The sequence below is a fragment of the Cucurbita moschata genome, unplaced genomic scaffold, assembly GCF_002738365.1.
Source record: "Cucurbita moschata cultivar Rifu unplaced genomic scaffold, Cmos_1.0 Cmo_Scf00015, whole genome shotgun sequence".
In the NCBI taxonomy this organism is placed as follows: domain Eukaryota; kingdom Viridiplantae; phylum Streptophyta; class Magnoliopsida; order Cucurbitales; family Cucurbitaceae; genus Cucurbita; species Cucurbita moschata.
The window spans coordinates 1,750,836-1,773,968 of NW_019268531.1; the positions used below are offsets into that span (position 1 = coordinate 1,750,836).

The 23,133-nt window shown below is 39.5% G+C and overlaps 7 protein-coding genes across 9 annotated transcripts; 6 read left to right on the top strand and 1 right to left on the bottom strand.

The window, feature by feature from the left end:
* The first annotated feature begins 628 nt into the window (after positions 1 to 628).
* Positions 629 to 6,665, top strand: LOC111453295 (auxilin-like protein 1). Its single transcript, XM_023094346.1, has 8 exons — positions 629 to 1,242; positions 1,621 to 5,017; positions 5,103 to 5,178; positions 5,317 to 5,399; positions 5,483 to 5,548; positions 5,641 to 5,730; positions 6,120 to 6,296; positions 6,431 to 6,665. Exons 1-8 carry the CDS (start codon positions 845 to 847, stop codon positions 6,464 to 6,466), a joined length of 4,323 nt encoding a protein of 1,440 aa, XP_022950114.1. The 5' UTR covers positions 629 to 844; the 3' UTR covers positions 6,467 to 6,665.
* On the top strand, positions 6,431 to 7,720 carry LOC111453296. Its single transcript, XM_023094347.1, has 2 exons — positions 6,431 to 6,530; positions 7,196 to 7,720. The coding sequence occupies exon 2, from the start codon at positions 7,198 to 7,200 to the stop codon at positions 7,543 to 7,545; it is 348 nt and encodes a 115-aa protein (XP_022950115.1). The 5' UTR covers positions 6,431 to 6,530; positions 7,196 to 7,197; the 3' UTR covers positions 7,546 to 7,720.
* Positions 7,721 to 8,690: 970 nt separating this feature from the next.
* On the top strand, positions 8,691 to 12,374 carry LOC111453212. 2 transcript variants are annotated; one of them, XR_002712229.1, is made up of 5 exons: positions 8,691 to 9,078; positions 9,608 to 10,362; positions 10,722 to 11,156; positions 11,819 to 12,132; positions 12,219 to 12,374. XR_002712229.1 is itself a non-coding variant. In XM_023094218.1 (4 exons), exons 2-4 carry the CDS (start codon positions 9,612 to 9,614, stop codon positions 11,995 to 11,997), a joined length of 1,365 nt encoding a protein of 454 aa, XP_022949986.1. In that variant the 5' UTR covers positions 8,691 to 9,078; positions 9,608 to 9,611; the 3' UTR covers positions 11,998 to 12,329. The 2 variants fall into 2 exon arrangements, 1 of the variants encoding a protein (XP_022949986.1); XM_023094218.1 differs by having other exon boundaries at positions 11,819 to 12,329.
* An 892-nt stretch (positions 12,375 to 13,266) lies between these two features.
* On the top strand, positions 13,267 to 15,411 carry LOC111453214 (mannan endo-1,4-beta-mannosidase 7-like). The gene is made up of 4 exons (XM_023094219.1): positions 13,267 to 13,858; positions 13,937 to 14,131; positions 14,211 to 14,333; positions 14,436 to 15,411. The coding sequence occupies exons 1-4, from the start codon at positions 13,499 to 13,501 to the stop codon at positions 15,069 to 15,071; spliced, it is 1,314 nt and encodes a 437-aa protein (XP_022949987.1). The 5' UTR covers positions 13,267 to 13,498; the 3' UTR covers positions 15,072 to 15,411.
* A 130-nt stretch (positions 15,412 to 15,541) lies between these two features.
* LOC111453211 (putative pentatricopeptide repeat-containing protein At3g47840) lies at positions 15,542 to 18,129 on the top strand. Of its 2 annotated transcripts, none has more exons than XM_023094216.1 (2): positions 15,542 to 15,717; positions 15,811 to 18,129. In XM_023094216.1, exons 1-2 carry the CDS (start codon positions 15,714 to 15,716, stop codon positions 18,015 to 18,017), a joined length of 2,211 nt encoding a protein of 736 aa, XP_022949984.1. In that variant the 5' UTR covers positions 15,542 to 15,713; the 3' UTR covers positions 18,018 to 18,129. The 2 variants fall into 2 exon arrangements, with proteins under 2 accessions (XP_022949984.1, XP_022949985.1); XM_023094217.1 differs by having other exon boundaries at positions 15,546 to 15,697.
* LOC111453215 (lipid phosphate phosphatase epsilon 1, chloroplastic-like) lies at positions 18,007 to 20,679 on the bottom strand. Its single transcript, XM_023094220.1, has 4 exons — positions 20,139 to 20,679; positions 19,639 to 19,864; positions 18,572 to 18,645; positions 18,007 to 18,471 (listed from the first exon to the last, which is right to left on the bottom strand). The coding sequence occupies exons 1-4, from the start codon at positions 20,559 to 20,561 to the stop codon at positions 18,238 to 18,240; spliced, it is 957 nt and encodes a 318-aa protein (XP_022949988.1). The 5' UTR covers positions 20,562 to 20,679; the 3' UTR covers positions 18,007 to 18,237.
* A 1,007-nt stretch (positions 20,680 to 21,686) lies between these two features.
* Positions 21,687 to 22,403, top strand: LOC111453461. The gene has a single exon (XM_023094581.1). The coding sequence runs from the start codon at positions 21,687 to 21,689 to the stop codon at positions 22,401 to 22,403; it is 717 nt and encodes a 238-aa protein (XP_022950349.1).
* Positions 22,404 to 23,133: the final 730 nt, after the last annotated feature.

Consider the following 23,133-nt stretch of genomic DNA (forward strand, 5'->3'; position numbering starts at 1 on the left):
AGGGTGTCTGATTACAACCTTAGGGCTTTCAAATTTAGCTCTTTGTTGACCACGAAATTTTAAAATATTGATCAATTCACCTAAAATTTATATCTTAATCAGAATTAAGTGAGTGAACCTTAAAATAAAAGAAGAAAAAAACTTTTAATATTGTATTAAATAATTTCCATTCAGCAAACTCCAAAATCGGATACATAATGGGACATGACATAAACAAATAATAAACAATCAGTGTTGGAGTAGTTAAGCTCCAGAACTTAATTTGTCCTTTATGCCTCTTATGTCTCTCTCCTTAATTACGTTTTTAACCTTTCTTTCAATCCATTTTCGATTCCCATTCAATCATATTTATATATATATGGGTGTGAAATATTGCTCAAATTTTGAAAATTTTCATTTTAACCTTTTAAAATTGTTTCAAAACTAATAATTTTAGGTCTTAAATTCTTGTATATTCATTTTTTTACCGGTTAATAAATTTAACCTTATTTATATATATATATATTTGAAGGAAACAGTCTTCAGACTTAAGATTAAAATTAGGCATTTAAAGTTTAGAATCGAGTGGTTTTTATTTATTTATTTATTTTATGATTTAATTCATTTTATTTTTTGAGAAAAAGAGGGAGAGAGAAAAGAAAAAGAATGAATTTCGTGGCCTTATTCGTGTTCAATCACTTAGTCGTCGTCTTGTCTTGCATCTGACCCAGTTGCAGAGTGGCTCTCTGGTTCTCTCGGCGGAAGAGTGAGAGAGAGAGAGAGGAACTGCTGCACCACGAGGAGTGAGAAAAAAGTGAAGAACGCTATATAGCACGCTTGATACTGGAGAACTGCGACCATTTTCATGGACAATCTCTCACATTCTCGCCTTCCCAACAGGGGTTCTACCTCGCTTTCTAAGAAAATCTGCAATGGCGGTCATGGCGCCGGGCATTTTGCAGCTCAAACTATCTATGATGACGTTTATGGCGGTCCTCCCAAGTTTGGAGTCTCTGCTTTGTCTCCTCGCTTCGAAGACTACGGTGAGATTTTCGGGAGCTTCCACGCCCTCCGTGCTTCCTCGATTCCGATTCTCGATCTTCCAGCTGTCGATGAATCCGAGGTCTTTTTCGACGCTCGGAGCTCTGCATTTGACTATGCGGAGGTTTTTGGAGGATTCGATGGTCTGGATTTTGCGATTTCTTATGAGGAACTGGTTGGTCCGTCCAGACGCGTTGACGATGCTTCTTCGGACGAAGCTTGGTATAACTACGTTTATTTTCTGCCGGATACTTGTTGGCTCTTGCTTTTGTTCGCTGATTTCTTGGCTGATGTGTTGAAACTTGAAATTGACCGTACTCAAATTGCATTGTCTAACGTTTTCTTGTATAGTTCGGTTTTGATAAAATACTTTCACGTTTTTTTGGCATTCCTTTGATTAACATTTTGAAACGTTCCCTTTTTTGCTTCTAAATGCGGGCAGTCCTGACCTATAGTCATAATAGTGACGAGTATGAAGTAGGTAGTGGTTGGGTTTTACTTGTCTGAATAGTATGAGAGAAGTCTTGTATCTTGATGATTGACCTAATCATGCTAGAACTTGATGGTAGAATGCGGCTGTCTTGCTTTTGTCATTCACAGGACTCCAGCAGGAACTGAATCTTTGTCAGATTGTTCGGACCATTCCGGAAATTCTCGTTGTATGTCAAATGGAGACTCTAATCAGTCCTGTGATGGAAGCACTGAGTTTTGCATATCGTACAGCAAGGTTAACAGCGAAAACATTGGACATATATCAAATGGGAAGATACACGCAACCCAGTTGGAGATGCTTCCTGGACACTCATATCTGGTTGATGAAGCAAATCCCTCAACGAAGGGAACAGATGGCGATCCATCACTGCTGACCAATGATGATAACTATCTCAATATAGATTTTGATACAGGAAAGGTGAAGGGAAAACATCCAAGGAACACTAGGCCACCCCCAGTGGACGGTAATGGCTCTGGACCATTATTAGAGGATAACCTTGTTTCTCAAAATGGATATGGTAGAGGTGTTTGTCGTTCTCATGAGGATTTCATAAGCGTATCTGAAATAAGCCTTAGAACTGAGCCCTCTCAAGTGCCACCACCTTCTCGACCACCTCCCAAGTTTGCTACCAAGAAGGGGGACTCCACGAAAATGACTTTGAGTTGTGGGGAAGCTGCTTCTGAAATAATTTCGGATGATCGTACTCTTCCTTTATTTGATGTGGAGGTAGATGCTAGCTCATCTGCAGCCGTCTCTGCTGCAGCTATGAAAGGAGCAATGGAAAAAGCTCTAGCACAGTTACTGAATGCAAAAGATTTGTGGGAGAGGAAAAAGGAAGGGGTCCATGGACGGATGAGACCGGATGCAAAAAGTGATATGAGAGAAAAGGAAGGAAATTTGACAAAGATTCCAAATAGATTCAAGAGTTTGGCCGATGAAAGTGTACAGATTATTGGGGAAATTCATGACAATGGAATGAATTTTCCTGCTAGAGAGGAGAGGCAAAAGGATGTGAGGGCAACTGAAGTTTGTTCAACACACTATGGAGGAGAGGAACTTTTAACAGCTGCTGAAAAGACCGTACCAATTAGAAGTGGGAGTAGATTTCTTGTGTCTGACAACTATGATTGCTGCAGTGAATGGAAAGATGCCACAGGGTTTTTTGAATTGGCCAGAGCAGATATATCCAGAAAGGAATTTGAGTCGATGAACAATGATGCGGTTCCCAACATTGTGGCTGGACAAATTAGAGTAGAGACAATCAATAAAGCATGGGAAAACGATAAAGATCAAGACAAGAGAGGGAAACCATTCCATACATCTCATGTTCTGAATGAGGAGATGAAGAATTTGGAGAATATGGTTCATGGAAAGGAGGAAGATAAGATTAAACTAAAACCAAATAAAAACGAGACTAGGCAAAAAGAGCAGGTGAAATTAAAAATTCATCAAGATGTTTGTGATCTTGAAGCAAATGATAGGAAATTTGGAGTTGCTCAAGAGTTTGTGGAAGTAAAAAGGCAAATATCTGATGCTAGTGAACTAGAGAAACATGAAAAACCTATTGAGTTTAGACAACTGGACACAGGGCTAAAAGTTGAGCAACCTATTTCACCAAGGGATATTGAACAAGAAAAGAAAAAGGTTGTTAAAAGAAAGGAAAATGGAAATATTCTCAAGGAACCTCTCATTGAGAATGAGAAAAGAGAGATGTTCATTGAGGCTTCTGAAAGGGAAAAACTTGAGCAAAAAATGAGAATGTTCCTCGAGCAACAAAAAAATAAGAAAAGACTGGATTTGGTTCTTGAGGATGACAACTTTAAGGAACAGATGATTCGTGAAAGACAACTGGAAGGAGTTCATGAGATGGACGATCATGGGAAAAAGGGAAAAGAGACTGCCAAGGTTGGAGTAAGTGAGAGACCTGAATTAGCTCATGAGAGAGAAGATGACGACAAATGGCCACAAGATTTTCCGTACAGAGAAGTATGTCAAAAAGGAGTTGATGATTCATTTCAGATTTTGAACATTGAAGGCATGCCAAGAGATGCGGGTAAGTGTGAAGTGACTCAGATGTTGGTTAAAGAATTTCAAGATAGTGCACATCTGAAGGGTATAAGCTTGGAGCATGATGAATTAGAGAGATTGGAGGACAGACACAAAGGAAACACAACAATACGATCTCAAGTATATGTGGAAATGAATGATTTGGGGATATCTGCTGCTGCAATAAAAATGAACGATGACAAAAACCACTTACCCACGGGACTAGCATGTTCAACGGGAATGCATGAAAAATTCTCTCATGTAGATGAAGGTGAAGAGACAATGACTGCAGTCTCAGTTAATGAAACTTCGTCCGGAAGTGGTGGAGCTGAAAATCTGGAACTTAAAAAAAATGCTTGTGTGTCGAGTGCTTACCAGGCAGAGGTAGAACATAAGAAAGTTCCAGTTGAAATGGAAGATGCAAATATTCAGCTTTCTTTCAATGAATGGACCAAAAGAACAGTCGAAGAAACAAGCTTTCAACCCAAACTTGGACATACAGAAGCAGAACCAACTAATTCGGAAGATGAACTTTCATCTGAAAAGTCAACAAGCATGGATGAGGGAAAGAATGAAACTGAAGAGTGCGTTGTTAAGATGGAAGATATGAAAACATCTCTTCCTCTGGATAAAAATGATGAGAAAGCAGGCCAAGCTGATGTTTGCATGGAAGAGTTTTTAGGGAGAAAGAAGTTTGTTAACCGAATGGGTTCTGATCCTGAACATCCAGAAAGTAACTTGTTCTGTTGTCTGGAAGATAAAGTGAAGTCCTCTGATCAGGTTGAAGATAAGCGACAGAAAGTGTCAGTTCAGGGGTTCAATGTAAGGGCTAAGAAAGGAAGTGAATTGGAGTCAAGTAGGCCAAATATTTCAGAAAGGACACAAAAGAGCGGGGAATTCATGCGTGAGGTCAATGTAAATCCGGCCACAGAAAGAAAGGAAAAGATCATAAACCAGAGCCATACATCTAAAGGAAAAGAAAGCGAGAGAGCGAGGAGCGAAGCAGAATTTGAAAATGATAGTCTTCAAAAATTGGAAGAAGAGAGGGAAAGGGAGAAAGAGAGAGAAAAGGATAGAATGCCTATTGACAGAATTGCTCTCGAACCATGTGATAGAGTAGGTGCCGAAACTCGTGAAAAGGCAGAAAGGGCTGCTCTGGAGAGGATGACTGCTGAAGCCCGACAAAGAGCATTGACAGAGGCACGCGAAAGATTGGAGAAGGCATGTGCAGAGGCAAGAGAAAATTCATTGGCTGGAAAGGCAACTATGGAGGCAAGGGTAAAGGCAGAGCGTGCAGCTGTAGAAAGAGCAGCTGCAGAGGCCAGGGAACGAGCTGCAGAGAAAGTCATGTCTGACAAGACTTCCTTTGGGGTGCGAGAGAGAATGGAAAGATCTGTTTCTGACAAATTCTCTGCTTCTAACATAAATATTGAAATGAGACAGAAGTCTTCATCCTCCGTAAGTATACAATGCTGGTATCTTGTTAATACTTGATATTTAGAGCATATCGTGATGTGAAATTTAAATGGATGGTGGATGTCAGGGTCAGCCCAGCCTTCAATCTCAGAGTTTTGGCTCTTCCATTGCTTCAAGATATGCCTATTACTCAGCTTATGATGGTATGAGATCTGCAATATATATATAGTTCCATAAGATGTACAATTCCTTTTCCTCTACCTTTTTTTTTTTTTTTTTGCATTTGATCATACTTCTGGTTCCTGAGCTATCTGTTCTCTGCACGAAATTTTGTAATGCAGAGAGGAAGGAGGGTGTTGATAGTGAATCGCCACAAAGGTGTAAAGCCAGATTAGAGAGGCATCAAAGAACAGCAGAACGTGCAGTATGATTCTGATCCATCATTATGATTTGTGATGGACTTGTGTATACATTATGAAATGACTAACACCTTACTGTATCTTTCAGGCTAAAGCTCTGGCAGAAAAAAACATGCGTGATCTTCTTGCACAAAGAGAGCAAGCTGAGAGAAATGTAATACTCTTTACAACATGCGAGGTTACATTTTCGGAAGTTCTCATTTTTTTTTAATTTGTGACAAATCAAGGACTCTATGCTATTTGCAGAGATTGGCTGACACATTGGATGCTGATGTTAGGAGATGGTCAAGTGGGAAGGAAGGAAAATTGCGCGCCTTGCTTTCTACATTGCAATATGTACGTATATGTTTGACTTTTATCCATAAGGTGGTGTCCTGCATTGCATTAACTCTGCCGTGGTATGATTGAATCTTGTGTTGGATTTTCAAGGTGTAATGTGGTGTCTGTTACCTTCTCCTCCTCCATTTTTACAACTTTCTGTTGAATCTTTGCAAACCTTAGTTGGCATCCTCTAGCTTTTGAAGTATGCTGCAAAATAGTTCCACAAAAAAAATTCCAGAATTGATTGGATTTATGTTTGGTGCACATAGTTAAAAGCTTCAGATCGAGCCCTAATTTACAATGAATAGGATGAAGTTATTAACCGTTAATCGTGCTTGATTCCGCGGTTTTTTGGGTATAAGAGCTCCCAACAGTTTATAGTCTAATTACTAAGTTGCTTGCAGATCCTTGGACCTGATAGTGGTTGGCAGCCAATTCCCTTGACGGAAGTTATAACTGCCGCTGCTGTAAAGAAAGCTTACAGGAAAGCCACTCTGTGTGTTCATCCGGACAAATTACAACAAAGAGGTGCAAGTATTCAGCAAAAGTATATATGTGAGAAGGTCTTTGATCTACTAAAGGTGTGTTATTAACGAGTATATCCACGTTTTGTTTTAGAATTCTTGAATTCATATTCATTTGAAGAAAAGAATTACGCGGTTCTTATCTAAAAAAGAAGAAAAGAATTTGAGTGGTATCACTTTATGATTCTCAGGAAGCTTGGAACAAATTCAACTCCGAAGAGCGGTAGCCTGAGATCATAGTCCAAATTTATACACTTTTTGGCTACAAGCTGTGTAACTCTAGTAATGCTGGTAAGTGCAGGCCTCATGCTCTCATCAAACGTGTATAGTTTTTGAATTCCACTCCTAAAGTCGAAATTGAATCAATTAAAAGTGAATGAAATATAGAGCCATCTTGTTTGTATAATATTGGAAAGTTCTTTGCTGCGTTTTGGAAAATGTTGAACTGAAGGAAGCTTCAAGGAAGAAAGAGAAACTGGCCAATCATTGGTTCACTTTCTAAGTGAAAATGTCCAGTATCTTGCTCAAGTACACATTTAACATGTGGAAGTGAAGCACGTGCAAGGAAACCCCCGGCTGTGTCTTATTGATCATAAAATAACAGAAAGAAAAGTCAAACAAAGTGGTGGTTGAGCCCACCTTCCTAAAGTATGTTCATTTTGTGTCGAGTGTAAAAAGGAAGATGCCAAAAAGCTTAATATAATTAGGTAAAGTCTGTATTTCTTGATGGTAGGTGGTAAAAGCAGGAGGAAGTCAAATATTGGAACTCGTAGCTCAAGCTTGCGTACATTTGGCGAGCCAATCTTGACCTTATGAAACCCATAAATCACAACCTATTCTCCACAAGTCTCTCACAACCAACCCTCTTCACCTTCCATTCTGCATTATCCAGCAAGAGCCCTCACCCTCCTTTTCTCTTGCTAAAGCTTGCTTGTTCTGTTAACTTTACTTGTCAGCCATGTTGAGGGCTTTGAGTACCAGGAGATGCCCTCACAGGTACGAGCGACTCGGGGAGGATCCCACCATTAGCTTGTTGGAAGTGAAGCTGAAGAGGGCAACCAGTTTGCCAACCCGAGTACTCGGTTCTGGATCGGTGAAACCAATATCTGAGACAATTGCTCAAGTGAAACAGAAGCAGTCAAAGAAAGGTAACAACAAAGGGGGACACCCTCTTTTCAGTTTCTTTGCTTTTCGCCGCAAGAGGAAGTCAACAGCGAAGCCTGAATTTGCAAGGTATGTAGAGTATGTGAAGGAAGGAGGAGTATGGGATCTGAAAGCAAATGCTCCTGTAATCTACTTTAAATGATTTAATTCTTCTTTGGTTCTAAATTTTACAAGGAAGATTGAAATTATCAACAGTCTTCTGTCCAAGTTCTTCCCTTGTTTTTTTCTTCTGAATATGTTACAGAGGTTTGAGGTTAAAGATTGAGTTGCCTCTAATCTTTCCCTTATAATTAATTATAAAGTTATTTGTTTCTGGACTTTGGTGTATAATATTCACTTATACATATTTGTATTAACAAACAGTTAAAAGCTTAATTATTCGTTTCTTGAAGTAATTAAACTAATGGCTAGTTTTGTTCCTACTAAAAAGTCAAATGCTTTCCCATCCAAAAGTCAAATGCCAACTTTGACTTTTGTAATCCCTTGACCTCACCTACCCATTTCGTAATTTCGTAATTTCACATTTCTATTTTCATTTATTTGTTTTTGGAATTTCTTTCTTGTGACATCATCATGCATTGTTTTTGGCCCTTTCATAAATTACACGGAAAAATTAAATATTTTATTAACTTAAGAAAATGATATAGTTGAAGAACATATTTAAATCTAAGTAATTAAATCCAGAATTTTTAAACACAAGCATGCAACCTTCAATGTCATCACATTGGACTATATACTCAGTCTAATGTTGTAATTTTAATTCTCTAAATTATGCTAATTTGTGCATTAAAATTAATTTCAATAATATCGAATTAATTATCGAACAATTTGTCAAAATTTATAAATTTTATAAAAAGAATAAAATTAGGTATGTGTTTATGGTTTCAATTATAATAAAAACAGGATAAAAATGGTAAGATATTTATAATTTAAAAGTTAAAGATGGTAATATCCATCCAAAATTAAAAGTTGAAATTTTTTTTAAAAAGAAGGCACGCTTTTCAATACAAAAATGTTGGAAGAAAACGACACCGTACTGCATGGTTCTTCTTTTCTGAAAAAAGTATGTATTCCAGGACAGCCCCTTGTCTGGACAAGGCGTTGGGGAAAGGCTGATGCGAAAACTCCAAAACATTCTCCCTCGAGCGGGGTTTCCAAAGAGGAGGGAGGGGCTATTTCGACCTTTCCACACCCAGTCAATGCCACGGCCAAAAAGGGCAAAAAGGGCAAAAAAGAGAAAAAAGTGGTGGCCATAATATTAATAACAACAATAATAATATGATTTATAAAGGAGATTGAAGAGGAGAAGAGAGAGGAAGAAGGGTTTCAAATATTTGCGGAGAAGGTGACTGCGTGTGCGACAAGGCGGAGAGGGAGAGGAAGAGGAAGAAGCGGTTTTGGCGACCTCTAAGTAAAAAAAGAAGCTTGGAGAGAGGGCTTTCAAGTTCTCTCTCTCTTGTTTCTCTCTCTCTTGTTTCTCTCTCTTGACCTCCAATTTATTTTCATCCTCTTCTTATCAAGGTCGAGGAAGAGTCTAGAGGAATCGAATCGATACTGTAAATGATACTTCCTGTCATCTCTGGCAGCTGCTTATCGACTCCTCCCCGGTCCTCTGCCTTCGTACTTGTCTCTTGCACCTAGGGTTTTTAACGCCGCCTTCTTCTTCTTCAAAGAGGTACTTTCTTCTCTGTGTTTGTTTATTAATTTCGTTTCGAGTGATTTTGTTGGATACTTGAAGTAGAGGTATGGAGAATCGTGTTTTGGGGTATCTTTTTTTTGGGTTTTGGGTTTAGGTTGCGTCTGAGTATCCTTGATGGGTTTTATTGGGATTTTTTTTCTTTGTTTAATTTGATTTTTTCGTACGATTACCTTAGGGGGTTTTCTTTGTTTTGAAACCTTCTCATGCTTGGTTGGAGGTAATCTGTGTGATTTTTAAGGATTTGTCTGTTTTGAATTATTTTTCACTTGAATTTTCATTTTTGGTGTGATTACTTTGTGCCGTAGCTAACTCTTAAGACTTACGGCTGACTATCTATGATTTTTTTTTTATTAAATTCTTTTGGTTTTGTATTTTAAGATTTCGCTGAATGGGACTACTATGGGATGTCTTTACTTGAGCAATGTTTTGTTTTAATTTAGAGCAATTCGATTGAGGTTTTGGCATCGTTATATACTCACTATTTTTGCTGCACGTTCAAATGCAGAATCATGCCAACATTCACTACAATTGCGTTGGAAAGGTTGTTAGAACCTGGAACTTCCAGGTCTGTCGATAAGTCCCTTCCTAAACCTAAGCCTTCTCTGAACTCCGACCGTGCTCCAAGCACGAAGTTGGAGAGGAGAAATAGCCCATCAGTTGCTGACAGAAAAATTCAGCGGCCTCAAATAAAGCCAGCACTATATGCCACTCCAGAGGCAACTCCTCTTCCGGATTCACCATCTTCATTCCCTCCTTCCCCTTATATTGTCAATCACAAGCGGCGTGGACCTCGTCTCTTGAAGAGTTTCTCTGAGGACGACGTCTCTTCTCGCAAAAAGATGAATGATAAGGATATAGGAAATGGGAATGTGAAGGGTACAGATAGCAATGATGTAAAATTGACTGAGGGTGCTTCTGTTGTTGTTGACATGCCTATTCCAGATGGGCACAGAAATGGTCTAGATTGCGCTAGTAGTAGTCATGTTGGTCAAAATGGGAGTGTTGATGATGATCATGGTGCTGCAGGTGTCCAACTTGCGAGCAATCACAGTAATCATGGAATGAGTAATGGTGTTACTCGGGAAAAGGATTCATTGAAAGTCGTTGTGTCAAATTCAGGAGGTGTGGGGGATACTGAAGACTTCTTTGACCCACAGGATTCCTTGAGTGTTACAAGTAACACAGATGGAGAGGATAATGGTATTGAACGTTCAGCTAAAATCGGTACTCCTGTGGGGGAGTTTTATGATGCTTTGGAAGGTAAACATGACTCAATAAATGAAAAGGTTATTCTGATATATTTTGTGATTGCAATAGTTTATCCTACTCTTTGTTCTCGTGCGTAATTATGCAATTTACCGTTTGGTGGTATTCCATTTATTTTAATGTTCTTAAGGTAACTGTATCCGAAATTGCATAGCATATGCTTCTTTTGTAGTTAGGTTGGATTAATGGATATGTTATCATGAAATGTAGAAATCATGCATGTTGAAAGCTTGGATATGGGATGAAATATTGAATTTTTTTACTCTGAGTTATCTATGAACTACATAAATAAATTGTCATTGCTAACTTGAAGTCAACTTGAATACTGTATATGACCTAGTTTCTTTCTGCAGCGCTTTCTTCTGAGGGTTTGCCACAACCTTGTATTTCTGATATTGAAGCTGAGTTATGTGAAATGAAATTAACACTATCGATGGAGCTGGAGAAGCGAAAGCAGGCCGAGGAAATACTGGATAAATTCCGGGGCCAGTGGCAGAGGCTTAGAGAGCTGCTATTGCTTGTAGGATTGACCCTTCCTTCAGATCCCACAGTAGCCACAGAAGGGAAGCAGTTAGATTCTGACCCTGCTGAAGAATTGTGCCAACAAGTTTATCTTGCTAGGTTTGTGTCAGATTCTATTGGAAGAGGTGTAGCGAGGGCAGAGGTGGAGACTGAGATGGAAGCGCAGCTTGAAGTGAAGAATTTTGAGATTGCTCGATTGCTGGACCGGCTCCATTACTATGAGGCAGCAAATCATGAAATGTCCCAAAGGAATCAAGAAGCTGTAGGTAAGAACCTTGTGAACCTTGGCTGGTATTTTGTAATTCAAGTCACTCATTGTTGATGTCTTGACCTCCTTATTCCTTTTCATTTTTGTTTTATTGTTCTAAAGGGGGTTGTGGGGGTCGCGTTCGCTATATTGTGTGTTTTGTGTTACTCCTACTCTTTGTTCCCTGGACTTCTTACTCGCTGGTTGCTACGACTTCAGATTTTTATCAAACTTCTTTCTAATATATACAGAGAAATAGTGACTGGTTAGATTACTGTAATGACCAGTTTAGAATTTTTGTGCAGATAAATAAGGCTTCCAATTAAGAGGGGTATGATAGGAATAATTATTAGTTAGGAGGCGTGGTTTTTCAAAGGGTCATTCTTCATGCAAAGGGATGAGGGCCTAGACCAGTCATTGGATTCATTTAGTCGACATGGGGCATGATAGAAATAATTATTAGTTAGGAGTTGTGGTCTTCCAAAGGATCATTCTTACATGCAAAGAAAGGGATGTAAGGGATGAAGGCCTAGGCCAGTCATTGGATTCATTTTAGTCGACATGTGTTCAAATTTCAATCCCTATGATCTACCCCTTCTGCTTGATTTCCCTGTTCTCCTTGGTTACGTGTCAAATGTCTGTACTGTTGGCTAAGCTTTACCTGTGTTTATTTGGTTCCAGATTTGGCGCGACGGGAGAGGTTGAGAAGGAAAAGGAGGCAAAGATGGATCTGGGGTTCGGTTGCCACTGCGATCACACTAGGTACTGTAGTCTTAGCCTGGTCGTACCTTCCATCGGGAAAAGATTTGCCATCCAGCAACAATTCGAAGGCCGTTGAGCATGATGATGCAACAGTTTGATGACCGCCGATACAAGACTTAGATTATGTACCATGTTATAGAAAGGAAAAATAAAAAGGAGCCATACATCATATACATCTGGTATAATGTTGATATCAAATGCCTGCTTTTATCTGAAGTATTGGCATGCCCAAGGTATAGTTCTTATAAATGGTCGGCCCTTGTAATTAAAGATGAAAGGGGTTGATTCTTGATTTTTTATTATTTTTTTTCTTTCTCAGACCTAACAGGGTTATAACACCTGAAATTTTTGGCAATTCATGCAATGATATAGTGTAGAAATATTTGATTAGTATCAAATAAGTATTTGGAGAGAGGATTTGGAACTCTGTGATGAACTCTTCTGAATAATGGTTACTGTAATCCCTTCCATTACAGCACAGAGAGGGAGACAATATCTTTCAGTTTGAAGGCATGATGTGGATGTATTCATGCGTTGTTTAATGAATAAGGCTTTTAATGCTTGCAGATGATGCAATGAATGAGAGTTGTGTTCAGATAAATTGAAGGTTTTAAAAGACAGCGATGTTTCCTGAAGTTGGGGATTGGCTTCATGTCTTGTTAGCATGTTAGTGGGTCTATTTAGGTCCATCTCTCTTGATTTGTTGACCTATCAGTTTAAAATAGTTGAAACTAGTTTCACCGTAATATAGTCCAATTTTCAAGTTATTCTAATTTTTTTAATGCATAAGGTTCTATTTACGATTGGATACAAGCATAATATAGTGTGATTCTTAATGCATTATTTAATCCTTTAAACACAAGTCTACTGTAGGCACTGTATTATTTAGGCTTTCTTTTTCGGTTTTTCTCTCAAGGTAAAAAAAATGCTTCGCTCCTCTTTTCAACCGATGTGGAATCTTACACTCTACTCCTTAGGAGGCCAGCGTCCTCACTGCACACTGTTTGATGTTTGGCTTTAAAATATCAAACACAAAATGAAAGAGTTAGAAATTATGATGAAAGGGTGAGATTTACTGGCTAACTACATGCAAATAACGAGTAAGGAAGAAGGAACCTTCATGGGCGGTGGGAAGTACTGACAGCACCTGTTGACACTCTGTTTTACTGCTGGGAGAAATGTGGGACAGCCATTTTTTAAAAATTGTACATCAAGGCTGTGCCCTCCAAACAAGATCTACCTTTAGTGGGATTTAACCTTGCTTCCATTCTTGTACTATTTTCTTTACCAAATTTTGTCGGTAGGAGAATCAGGGATTTGATTACGATCTGATTCAGCCATAAATTGGCCTAAACTTCCCACAATTAGAAGCCCAAATATGCCTAATGCCTGCAGTGTTCGTGCATAATCATGGATTCCAAAGTAACAGACAAATTTGCCAGACGACAAAGCTTCTTCTACTGAAAGATACCATCTTTATTCCACCGGCGGGCTGTAGTTTTTTCAGTTGTCTTTATATTGCTTTTTATAGCGGTTGATAAGAAGACAAACTCTTAGCTTCTGATAAAGCCAACTGCTTGAGCATCTCTCCATCCATTTATGCCAGAAAGTAGCCAACGCTGTTCCACTCCCATTGGTAGAAACAGAAGAACAGACATGAAGCTTTGGGCTTTGGCTCCCTTATTGGCCCTTTTCATTCATGGTGTTGCAGGAGATGGCTTTGTCAAAACTGGAGGAATTCGTTTTCTGTTGAATGGCAGTCCTTATTATGCAAACGGCTTCAATGCTTACTGGCTGATGTACGTCGCCTCTGATCCATCTCAGAGGTCGAAAGTCTCCGCTGCATTTCGCGAGGCGTCAAGCCATGGCCTTACGGTTGCAAGAACTTGGGCTTTCAGTGATGGTGGATATAGACCTCTTCAATACTCTCCTGGCAATTACAATGAACAAATGTTTCAGGTATCTTTCAGGATTCAGACAAATGTTGCTGTGTTCTATCTTTCTTGTTTTTGCTTCATTCAACCTTTTCTTTGACAGGGAATGGACTTTGTTATAGCTGAGGCCAGAAGATTTGGAATCAAGCTGATATTGAGCTTAGTTAACAACTATGAAAATTTTGGAGGGAAAAAGCAATATGTAAATTGGGCAAGAAGTAACGGGCAGTTCCTGAATTCTGATGATGATTTCTTCAGAAACCCAGTTGTGAAGGGATTCTACAAGAATCATATCAGGGTAAGTTAAATTATTATAGAAAAAAGGAGCGAAGGAGATTTGGGACCCCGAAGATGTCTGACAATTTCATGTTTTTCAGACCGTTCTGAACAGATACAACAGCTTCACAAGAATTCATTACAAGGATGATCCGACAATAATGGCATGGGAGCTTATGAATGAGCCTAGATGCATATCAGACCCATCTGGAAGGACAATCCAGGTGAGTTCTAGCTTTCGCTTTCATGGATCTGAGACGTAGCTGATGCATTTATTGTATGTGAAAAAGAGTTCATTGAAGCTTACACTGTTGGTTTAAATATAGGCTTGGATCATGGAAATGGCTTCCTTTGTGAAGTCAATTGATAGAAACCACTTGCTGGAAGCTGGTTTAGAAGGGTTCTATGGACACTCATCACCTCAGCGAATGAGCGTCAACCCAGGTTCTTCTAACATTGGTACAGATTTCATAGCCAACAACAGAGTCCCTGGCATAGATTTTGCCACTCTTCATTCCTATCCTGATCAATGGCTATCAAGCTCAAATGAGCAATACCAGCTTTCATTCTTAAACAATTGGATTTCAGCCCACATACAAGATGCAGAGAATATTCTACACAAGCCAATTCTCCTCGCAGAATTTGGAAAATCATGGAAGGTTCCAGGTTTCAGCACAAACGGAAGGGACCTTCTATTCAACACGGTATACTATAAAATATATTCATCGGCGAGAAGGGGTGGCGCCGCTGCCGGAGGCCTCTTCTGGCAGCTACTGACGGAAGGAATGGATTCTTTTCGCGACGGATATGAAATAGTCCTGAGCCAAAACCTTTCAACAGCGAACGTGATTACTCAACAATCTCGCAGACTCTATCAAATCAGAAGGATTTTCGCTAGAATGAGAAACATCGAGAAGTGGAAGAGGGCAAGGGCCGCAAGGGGCAAACGAATCGGACATTGAAAAAATTAACAACTTACCTGCAAAATGGAGAATCTGGGTTCGTGTTCTAATGGAGGATGGAGGGATTTCGGGCAATGGTTTCTGTCTTTGAGATGAATCGTCTTTCGTCCAGGAGGAAAGCTGAAGCTTTTTTGTGGTTTTTGATCTGGGGTTTGGAAGTTTTCATAGATATAAACTACTTAGATCATAAGAAATAACAGAGTTCGAGATGGAGTTGGTTGTCAATTCATATACAGTGTGTTTGCTGGTTTGTGATTTTGTTTGGAGTGTTGTAACTTATTTGAATATCTAATAGAGTTTTTACTATGAATCCTTGAATGATATAATACTCAATTATGCATTATCTTGTTGTTTAGTTTCAAATTAAGCATAGGTAACAGATGAACTTTAAAGATTATACTTGATTAAAAAATTATGCTCATTGCTTTAATGGAAGTGAGAGGAAGGAGAAGAGGAGAAAAAAGAAAAAAAGAAAAAAGGAAAAAAAAGAAATCTGTTGACTCTTGTTAAAATTGGGAAAGAATATTTTAAATATGAGATATTTGGACACTTTTTTAGGTCATCGGTAAAGAAACCAACCAGATCACCGACCGCCCATGCATCAGAGACAATATTTTGAGAAATTGGTCGGGAGCTTTTTTTATGGGTAATTTGAATGCCCCTTTAAATTTGTTCAGCAAAATAACTCAATCTATTCAAATTACTGTTTCCAATCTTACTTGATCAACTTTTGATGCAGGCACTGTGATTCGGCTCCAGTTCTTGGTGCCTGGAAAGTGTCCACAATGTTCATGGCCCTTCTCAGACATCATGATCTTATTCCGTCGGCCTCACATTTGGAGAAATTTTACAGTTTTGGCACTCGCCGGAACGGAGACGAAGGATTATCCTCATCATCTAAATACAAAATTGGAACCTTCAATCGTGAACACCCATTTCGCGAATCAGGTAGATTTGGTCGAAGTTAACAGCGAGTTGAAAAAATTAGTGAGAACCAGTCAGTTGAAAGATGCACGCGACATGTTTGATAAAATGCCTCAAAGGGATGGGGTTTCGTGGACTAATATTATTTCTGGGTATGTCAATGCCTCAGACTCCTCTGAAGCCTTGCTTTTGTTCTCTAAGATGCGGCTTCAGTCTGAGCTCCGAATCGATCCATTTGTGCTTAGTCTTGGTTTTAAGGCTTGTGGGCTCGGTTTGAATTGTTCTTATGGGACAAATTTGCATGGGTTTTCAATCAAAACAGGTCTAGTCAACTCTGTTTTCGTGGGTAGCGCTCTTCTCGACATGTATATGAAAATTGGAGAAGTTGGGAGAAGTTGTGAAGTGTTCGATGAAATGCCAACAAGAAATACTGTGACTTGGACGGCAGTTATAACTGGGCTTGTTCGTGCTGGGTATAACGAGAAAGGGCTGGCTTACTTTTCTGAAATGGGGAGGTCGAAGGTGGAATATGACTCGTATGCATATGCTATAGCATTGAAGGCCAGTGCTGATTCAGGTGCACTGAATCATGGAAGAGCAATTCATACACAGACATTGAAGAAAGGATTCGATGAGAGCTCCTTCGTGGCCAATTCGCTGGCTACCATGTATAACAAATGTGGTAAGCTAGATTATGGTTTGTATATGCTTGGAAAGATGAGGGCTCCCGATGTCGTTTCGTGGACGACAATGGTAACGACCTACGTTCAAATGGGTAAGGAGGAATGCGGGATTCAAGCATTTAGAAGAATGAAGGACAGCAATGTGATTCCAAATGAATATACATTTGCTGCTGTTATCTCTGGTTGTGCCAATCTTGCACGGTTGAAGTGGGGGGAACAGCTACATGCTCATGTTTTACGTGTGGGGTTTGTGAATGCTTTGTCAGTTGCTAATTCTATCATGACCATGTACTCAAAATGTGGGGAGTTAGCTTCAGTTTCAAAGGTATTTTGTTCCATGAATTTTAAAGATGTCATTACTTGGAGCACTATAATTGCTGCATACTCTCAAGTAGGCTATGGCAAAGAAGCTTTCGAGTATCTATCACAGATGAGAAGCGAAGGACCGAAACCAAACGAGTTTGCCCTGGCTAGCGTTCTTAGTGTATGTGGAAGTATGGCGATTCTCGAGCAGGGGAAGCAATTACATGCTCATGTTTTGTCTGTTGGGTTAGAACAAACAGCCATGGTATGTAGTGCTCTCATTATTATGTACGCAAAATGTGGGAGCATCACGGAAGCTTCTAAAATATTTACGGATTCATTGAAAAATGACATTATTTCATGGACAGCTATGATCAGTGGGCATGCGGAACATGGACATAGCCAAGAAGCCATTGAATTGTTTGAAAGTATCCAAAAGGTTGGTTTGAGACCAGACTCGGTGACCTTCATTGGCGTTCTTACTGCGTGTAGCCATGCAGGAATGGTTGACCTTGGTTTCCACTACTTCAACTCAATGAGTAAAGATTATCACATCACTCCTTCAAAAGAACACTATGGATGCATGATCGATCTTCTTTGTCGAGCAGGGCGATTAAACGACGCAGAGAGCTTGATCAGAAGCATGCCATTTCAACGGGACGATGTAGTCTGGTCTACTTTGCTGAGGGCATGTAGAATACATGGCGATGTTGATTGTGGACAACGTGCTGCTGCGGAAGTTCTAAAGTTAAACCCAAATTGTGCTGGGACTCACATAACCTTAGCAAACATCTTTGCGGCCAAAGGAAAGTGGAAGGAAGCAGCAAACATAAGAATGATAATGAAATCAAAGGGGGTGGTTAAGGAGCCAGGATGGTCTTCGATAAAGCTCAAGGATAGCGTTTTCGCATTCGTTGCTGGAGATCGTTCTCCGCCACAAGGAGAAGACATATACAGAATGCTGGAGGAGTTGGCTTTAGGAATGGAAATCTATATTCTTGAATTGAACCATTTAGTTACTGATATGGAAGAATAGCAGAAGATTATATTAAGTAGAATAGAACAAGTGAAAGTTTGAAGCTTGGAAGAGATTTGTATTCTTCAAAGATCTTTCATAAATGTACAAATGCCTTTGAGGCCTTTTTTTATTTCCTATAAGCCATTGAATGATTCAATCAAATCTACATCCTATCTGCCTTCATGAACACAATTCCCATCCAAAGGCGAGATCAGCGGTTGTTCACCTGTACATGTGACTACACCGATTTTTCATCCTTGAACCAATTGTTTAAGACATAGATAACAAAGCCTACGCAGAACCCAGAAGCTCCGACGGCCACAACAATTTGAACCCACAAATTTGCTGAAAAAGCTTCACTAACCACAGCCTTCCAGAACAAATACCATAAAATGGCGAAGGAACCACCCAAAACAGAGCCTACCAAAACCTGGCTGATAGTATGGAGTTTCTGTGAGACTCGTAGCCATGACTGTCAAATACAGGAGAGGAAGAAAATAAGACTTCCAATCTTTTAACCATTATCTTCAGCCAGGTCCAATTAAAAAGAGAAGATATGAGAATATACTTACAAAATATGAACCAAATATGAAGGAAAGTCCACAGACAGACAATGATATTGCATTAACACCCAGCCATTCCACCACTGCACAGCATCAGAAGTAGTGTTCAAAATAAACCTCGACCAATTGAAGTTTTCATACATAGAATTTTGGATTACAAGTTTTAGAGAATGGATGAGACTCTGAAAAAACAATTTTCTACCTGATGACAACTCTTATGAGATCCCATCGGTCGGAGAGGGAAACAAAACATTCCTTATACAAGTGTGGAAACCTCTACCTGCCCGATGCGTTTTAAAACCTTGAAGAGAAGCCCGAGAGGGAAAGTCCGAAGAGAACAATATCTGCTAGTGATGCGCTTGAACTGTTACAAATGATATCAGAGCCAGGCACCGGACGGTGTGCCAGCGAGGACGCTGGCACCCAAGGGAATGGATTGTGAGATCCCACATTGGTTGGAAAAGGGAACGAAGCATTCCTTATAAGAGTGTGGAAACCTTCCTAACATACGTGTTTTAAAACCTTGAAGGGGAAGTTCGAAAGGAAAAGCACAAAGATGACAATATCTGCTAGCGGTGGGCTGTTACAACTCGTCCATTTGATCCCACAACCTTGACCGGATAAAGATCAGGTTTTAATGAATAAAAGGAGAAGAATAGGAATATGGTGTTGGGGGGTCCCTAACAACGTGTTATTTTGAAATTACACTTCGAAGTCTTGGGTTCAAGTTCTTAATTTGAAATCTTAATGCCTTACAGCATAGGTTGTCATGGTTGGCCAAGAATGAGCAAAGTTTTCTTGGAGATTAATGGTGTGTGCCATGAGCATTTGCGAAAAGTGAGGCTTTGATACTGTATTTTATTCAAAAAAAGCCAGAAATTGCCTTTGAATTAGAAAGTGCTCGAACCATGTCTAACTGAACCATTCAATCAAATTCCTCAACTAAAACTTCGAAACTTGTTCTACAGCTTGATGCCAAGAAGGAGGAGCAAATCATAATGGGGAATGGAGAGTCATTCCACACGACTTAACTGTGGAAGTTTTAATAGAAGCAAACATTATATTCACTCAATTACCTGACAGGGCGGCGAATATGACAATGAAGAATATGGATTGTGCATGAGAAGAGGGCATTCCAGGATCAGGTCTCAATGTGGCAATAGGCCGCTCTTGGTTTAGTATCCTTTTCAGTACAATAGAAAGTATAGCATTAATGACAGATCCCATGGCAGTCCACAAAGCTTCGGCATCATGCCTCAAAAGAATTATGGCAGCAAAGAGGGCAGCTACAAGCCACTTGCTCTGGAAACAAACAACAACAACAATGCTATTGAACAATACACCTAGTCCCAAACTAACAAAATCATGCGGGTTTGGAAAGATCGTAACAAAGATATGGAGGGGTGTATTAAGTATACAATTTACAACTAACCAACAAAATCGCCCAAGTTTTCGTTCAAGCATCAACTTTAAAATGATTCAAGGCAATAAATTGGTGTCCAGACAGTGGTTAAAAAGCCTACGATGCTGCAGACGAAAGCAAGAAATGAAGGAAAAACTAGCAAAATTGACCAACCAGCTTATTGAGTAAGGCCTCCAGCCCACCAGCCGCAATCTCAGGATGAAATTCAGACGACCCATCAAAGAACGACTCTGTCTCTAAGCTTCCAAAGCCCTCATCTCCATTGGCACACCTAATAGAAGAAGTTCTAGTCAATTCAGCCATACCACAACAACCCCAAACTCCGTTCTTCCGAATTAAAGCTTCCTTCGAGACAAACCCACGAACGAAAACAAGATTCAATGGAGGGATTTCAAGAGACGATGTGGGCTTAAGGGAATGAAGCTTCAAAATTCTCTCGGTAGAGAAAGTTCTGAAAGAAGGGTGAAAATTCAAGGCGATTGACGGCGGCATTTGGGTCGAAGCCCAAGAGGGTGTCAAAGGCATTCTAAAAAGGCAACAAAGAATAGGGGTGAAATCAAGGGTTCTAGATTCCATAAACGCTCATTTTTTTTGGTTAAAGAGGATGAGAGGAAGCATCCAGGGCCGCCACAGCTTCTCGGGCGATGTCTCATTGTGTGGCTGGTTGCTAAACAAGCAGTCAAAGAAACAAATTTTTAATAGCCACTCGGCGGCAAAGCATTCACCAAATTCATGGAATTCAAGTTGGCATCAAATTGTCTTAAACAGTTGACGAAAAGCTGAAGAACATCGACTGGCTCTGTCAGTTTCTATAAAACGCACAGTTTTATTAATTGAATATATTTGGGGAACTAAAAATAGAACATATTTTAAAAGATGCTATTATGCATTTATATCACAGCATTAAGGGATTTTTTGGGATTAAATTACCAATTTTATTAAAACTTAAAACAGTACAAACAATTTTAATAACAAAAAATGTACAAGAAATTATCGACCGTTTAAATTTAGTATATCAATCAAATAGTTTAGAATAAATAATATACAAATATAAAGCTAAAATTTTATATGGGCCGAATCTAATATCAAAGGCCCATTTTACATTGTCCCCGGAGAACTATTTTGAGCCCAATGGGCTTTCACAAATGGTACAAAGCCCGAATTCAGTCACTATAGGCCCATTAAGAAACTTGGAAGGCCCAGTTAGTGTGCTCTCATTCTCACCGAGAAAGTAAAACATGCAATAAATCAGATGCTTTTCTTTTTTAAAATATTAAAGACCCTTTTTGATTTGTTAAAGAAGGGAAAAGAAAAGAGTGAACAGCGAAAGCTTCTCCGGCAACGGTTTCCCATATATTCCGTTCAACTTTCCCCCTCCGGTGAGAAATATAAAGCTTCTTTATTTCACATTCAAATATAAAGCTCCTCAAAAGGAACTTCTCATTTTATTCCCTCAACCAACGAAACTTCCTCTGAACTTATCACGGCCGTGGAAATGACACCCACCAAACGAATCCCTGTTTTGCTTCCGGACAGAGCTTTTTCCCCAGAAAAGAAAGAAACCCATATGAAAAATCTTGCTCATTAACTATTTGAAGAAAGTTCAAACAATAAAGGGAAGAAAAGGGAATAAAGGCATTTTTTTTCCCCTGCTTTAAACCATGCTTTCGTTGAAACCCATTTCACACTTTTCTCTTCGCAATGAAAACAGAGGAAGTTGAAGCAATGGGACTCTCCGATCATCTCCGAACCTTACTGAAGTTTCTTCGGTTTACAGAGGTTTTCGCGGCGATGGCATTTCTCGTTTGGACGTTTAGCCGCCTCCCTTTGATTCTCAGAGTTTCAAGCGATTACATTTCTCAAATCTCCGGTTATTTTACAAGTCCTGTTTTCGGTTTCATGCTCTGTAACACCATTATCATCGCTTTAATTGCCAAGCCCCCCCGCTTCTCCGGCGGAAAATTCACCGGTGACAATGTTGAAACGGAGCTCGTAAACGAATTGGTAAAAGACGGGGCTCTTACGTCTCTGTCTTTGCCTGGGAGTGGGCCGAATGGGCGGCTCTGCTCTGATCTTGAGCTTGAGGAGATCGCGTACGAGGATAAAGAGGTAATTTCAGAGGTGAGCTCAACAACGGCGGCGGCCTTCACTGAAGAAATAGAGGATTTCTGTTCGGGATCGGAGAAATTGAAGTTAGCATGGAGCGAATTCGGTGGAGGAGAGTTCGGGCGAGCCGAGGTAGAGGCAGAGGCGATTTGGGGAGGAGGGGTTTTGCCGGAAAGTGTACGGCAGGGGGAGGAGCTGAGCAATAAGGAGTTTGAGCGAAGGATCGACGCGTTCATTGCACGAGAGTTGAGGTTTCGCTGGGAAGAATCCGGCGCCGTCGTCCTCCCAACTGGAAGTTGCCTCCGAGGTTAATTTCAGTTTGAATATAATGAATATAAAAGTAAATAAAATAAATATGTTCATTTACACTTCACGTTGAAATCAACATGAAATAGCCTGAATTTCTCACTAAAATAAAATTTTAAAATTCCAAAAATATTTCCACAACATCAACTCAACTAAGAACACCCATTAATTTGAATTCTAAACATTTTTATTGTAAATAATTTCATATAACACAAGATAAGAACAACTATTAATTTAAATTCTAAAATATGTGGTTGTTAATAATTTCATAAACATAGGATAGCTTTCTAGAGTACAGAATTTGAATACGTTTCAATGCAAGATGGCCCGAACTACACATTTCAGTTTGCATATCGTATGGAAACAACTAAATAACCCACCATTCCATTGCGCCAACACTGACTTACATAGAACCACATCATATTATCATTATTTTTTTTAATCATTTTATATCCTAGTGAGAGAAATAGTGAGATTGATGAACTCAATCTTTTTGTTGGCCATCTCATCCTTCACAACTTTTCTGTAGCTATCAAATAGTTGTTCCATAATTGCTTCTCCAAAGTGAGGGATCATAAGTGGTTCCATCACAGATCTAATGCACTTTGCAATGTTATAACTGCTATCAACACCCACACCCACATCCACACTTGTTGAATCAATATTGTAGAAGTTCCAATCAATTCTGGACACTTCAAGACGATTCATCATGAAGCTTCCTTCCTTTTGGACTTCA

Bases quoted from the DNA above. Each gene is read 5' to 3' on its own strand.
- LOC111453295 (XM_023094346.1), top strand. From the start codon at position 845: ATGGACAATCTCTCACATTCTCGCCTTCCCAACAGGGGTTCTACCTCG. The intron at 5,018-5,102 runs GTAAGTATACAA...GGTGGATGTCAG, and splicing joins GACAGAAGTCTTCATCCTCC to GGTCAGCCCAGCCTTCAATC. The intron at 6,297-6,430 runs GTGTGTTATTAA...TATGATTCTCAG, and splicing joins AGGTCTTTGATCTACTAAAG to GAAGCTTGGAACAAATTCAA.
- LOC111453296 (XM_023094347.1), top strand. From the start codon at position 7,198: ATGTTGAGGGCTTTGAGTACCAGGAGATGCCCTCACAGGTACGAGCGA.
- LOC111453212 (XM_023094218.1), top strand. From the start codon at position 9,612: ATGCCAACATTCACTACAATTGCGTTGGAAAGGTTGTTAGAACCTGGA. The intron at 10,363-10,721 runs GTAAACATGACT...TTCTTTCTGCAG, and splicing joins GTTTTATGATGCTTTGGAAG to CGCTTTCTTCTGAGGGTTTG. The intron at 11,157-11,818 runs GTAAGAACCTTG...ATTTGGTTCCAG, and splicing joins AAGGAATCAAGAAGCTGTAG to ATTTGGCGCGACGGGAGAGG.
- LOC111453214 (XM_023094219.1), top strand. From the start codon at position 13,499: ATGCCAGAAAGTAGCCAACGCTGTTCCACTCCCATTGGTAGAAACAGA. The intron at 14,132-14,210 runs GTAAGTTAAATT...CATGTTTTTCAG, and splicing joins TCTACAAGAATCATATCAGG to ACCGTTCTGAACAGATACAA. The intron at 14,334-14,435 runs GTGAGTTCTAGC...GTTTAAATATAG, and splicing joins CATCTGGAAGGACAATCCAG to GCTTGGATCATGGAAATGGC.
- LOC111453215 (XM_023094220.1), bottom strand. From the start codon at position 20,561: ATGGAATCTAGAACCCTTGATTTCACCCCTATTCTTTGTTGCCTTTTT. The intron at 19,865-20,138 runs GTTGGTCAATTT...GTTTGTTTCCAG, and splicing joins AGGCCTTACTCAATAAGCTG to AGCAAGTGGCTTGTAGCTGC. The intron at 18,646-19,638 runs GTAATTGAGTGA...GATGCTGTGCAG, and splicing joins CATATTCGCCGCCCTGTCAG to TGGTGGAATGGCTGGGTGTT.
- LOC111453461 (XM_023094581.1), top strand. From the start codon at position 21,687: ATGAAAACAGAGGAAGTTGAAGCAATGGGACTCTCCGATCATCTCCGA.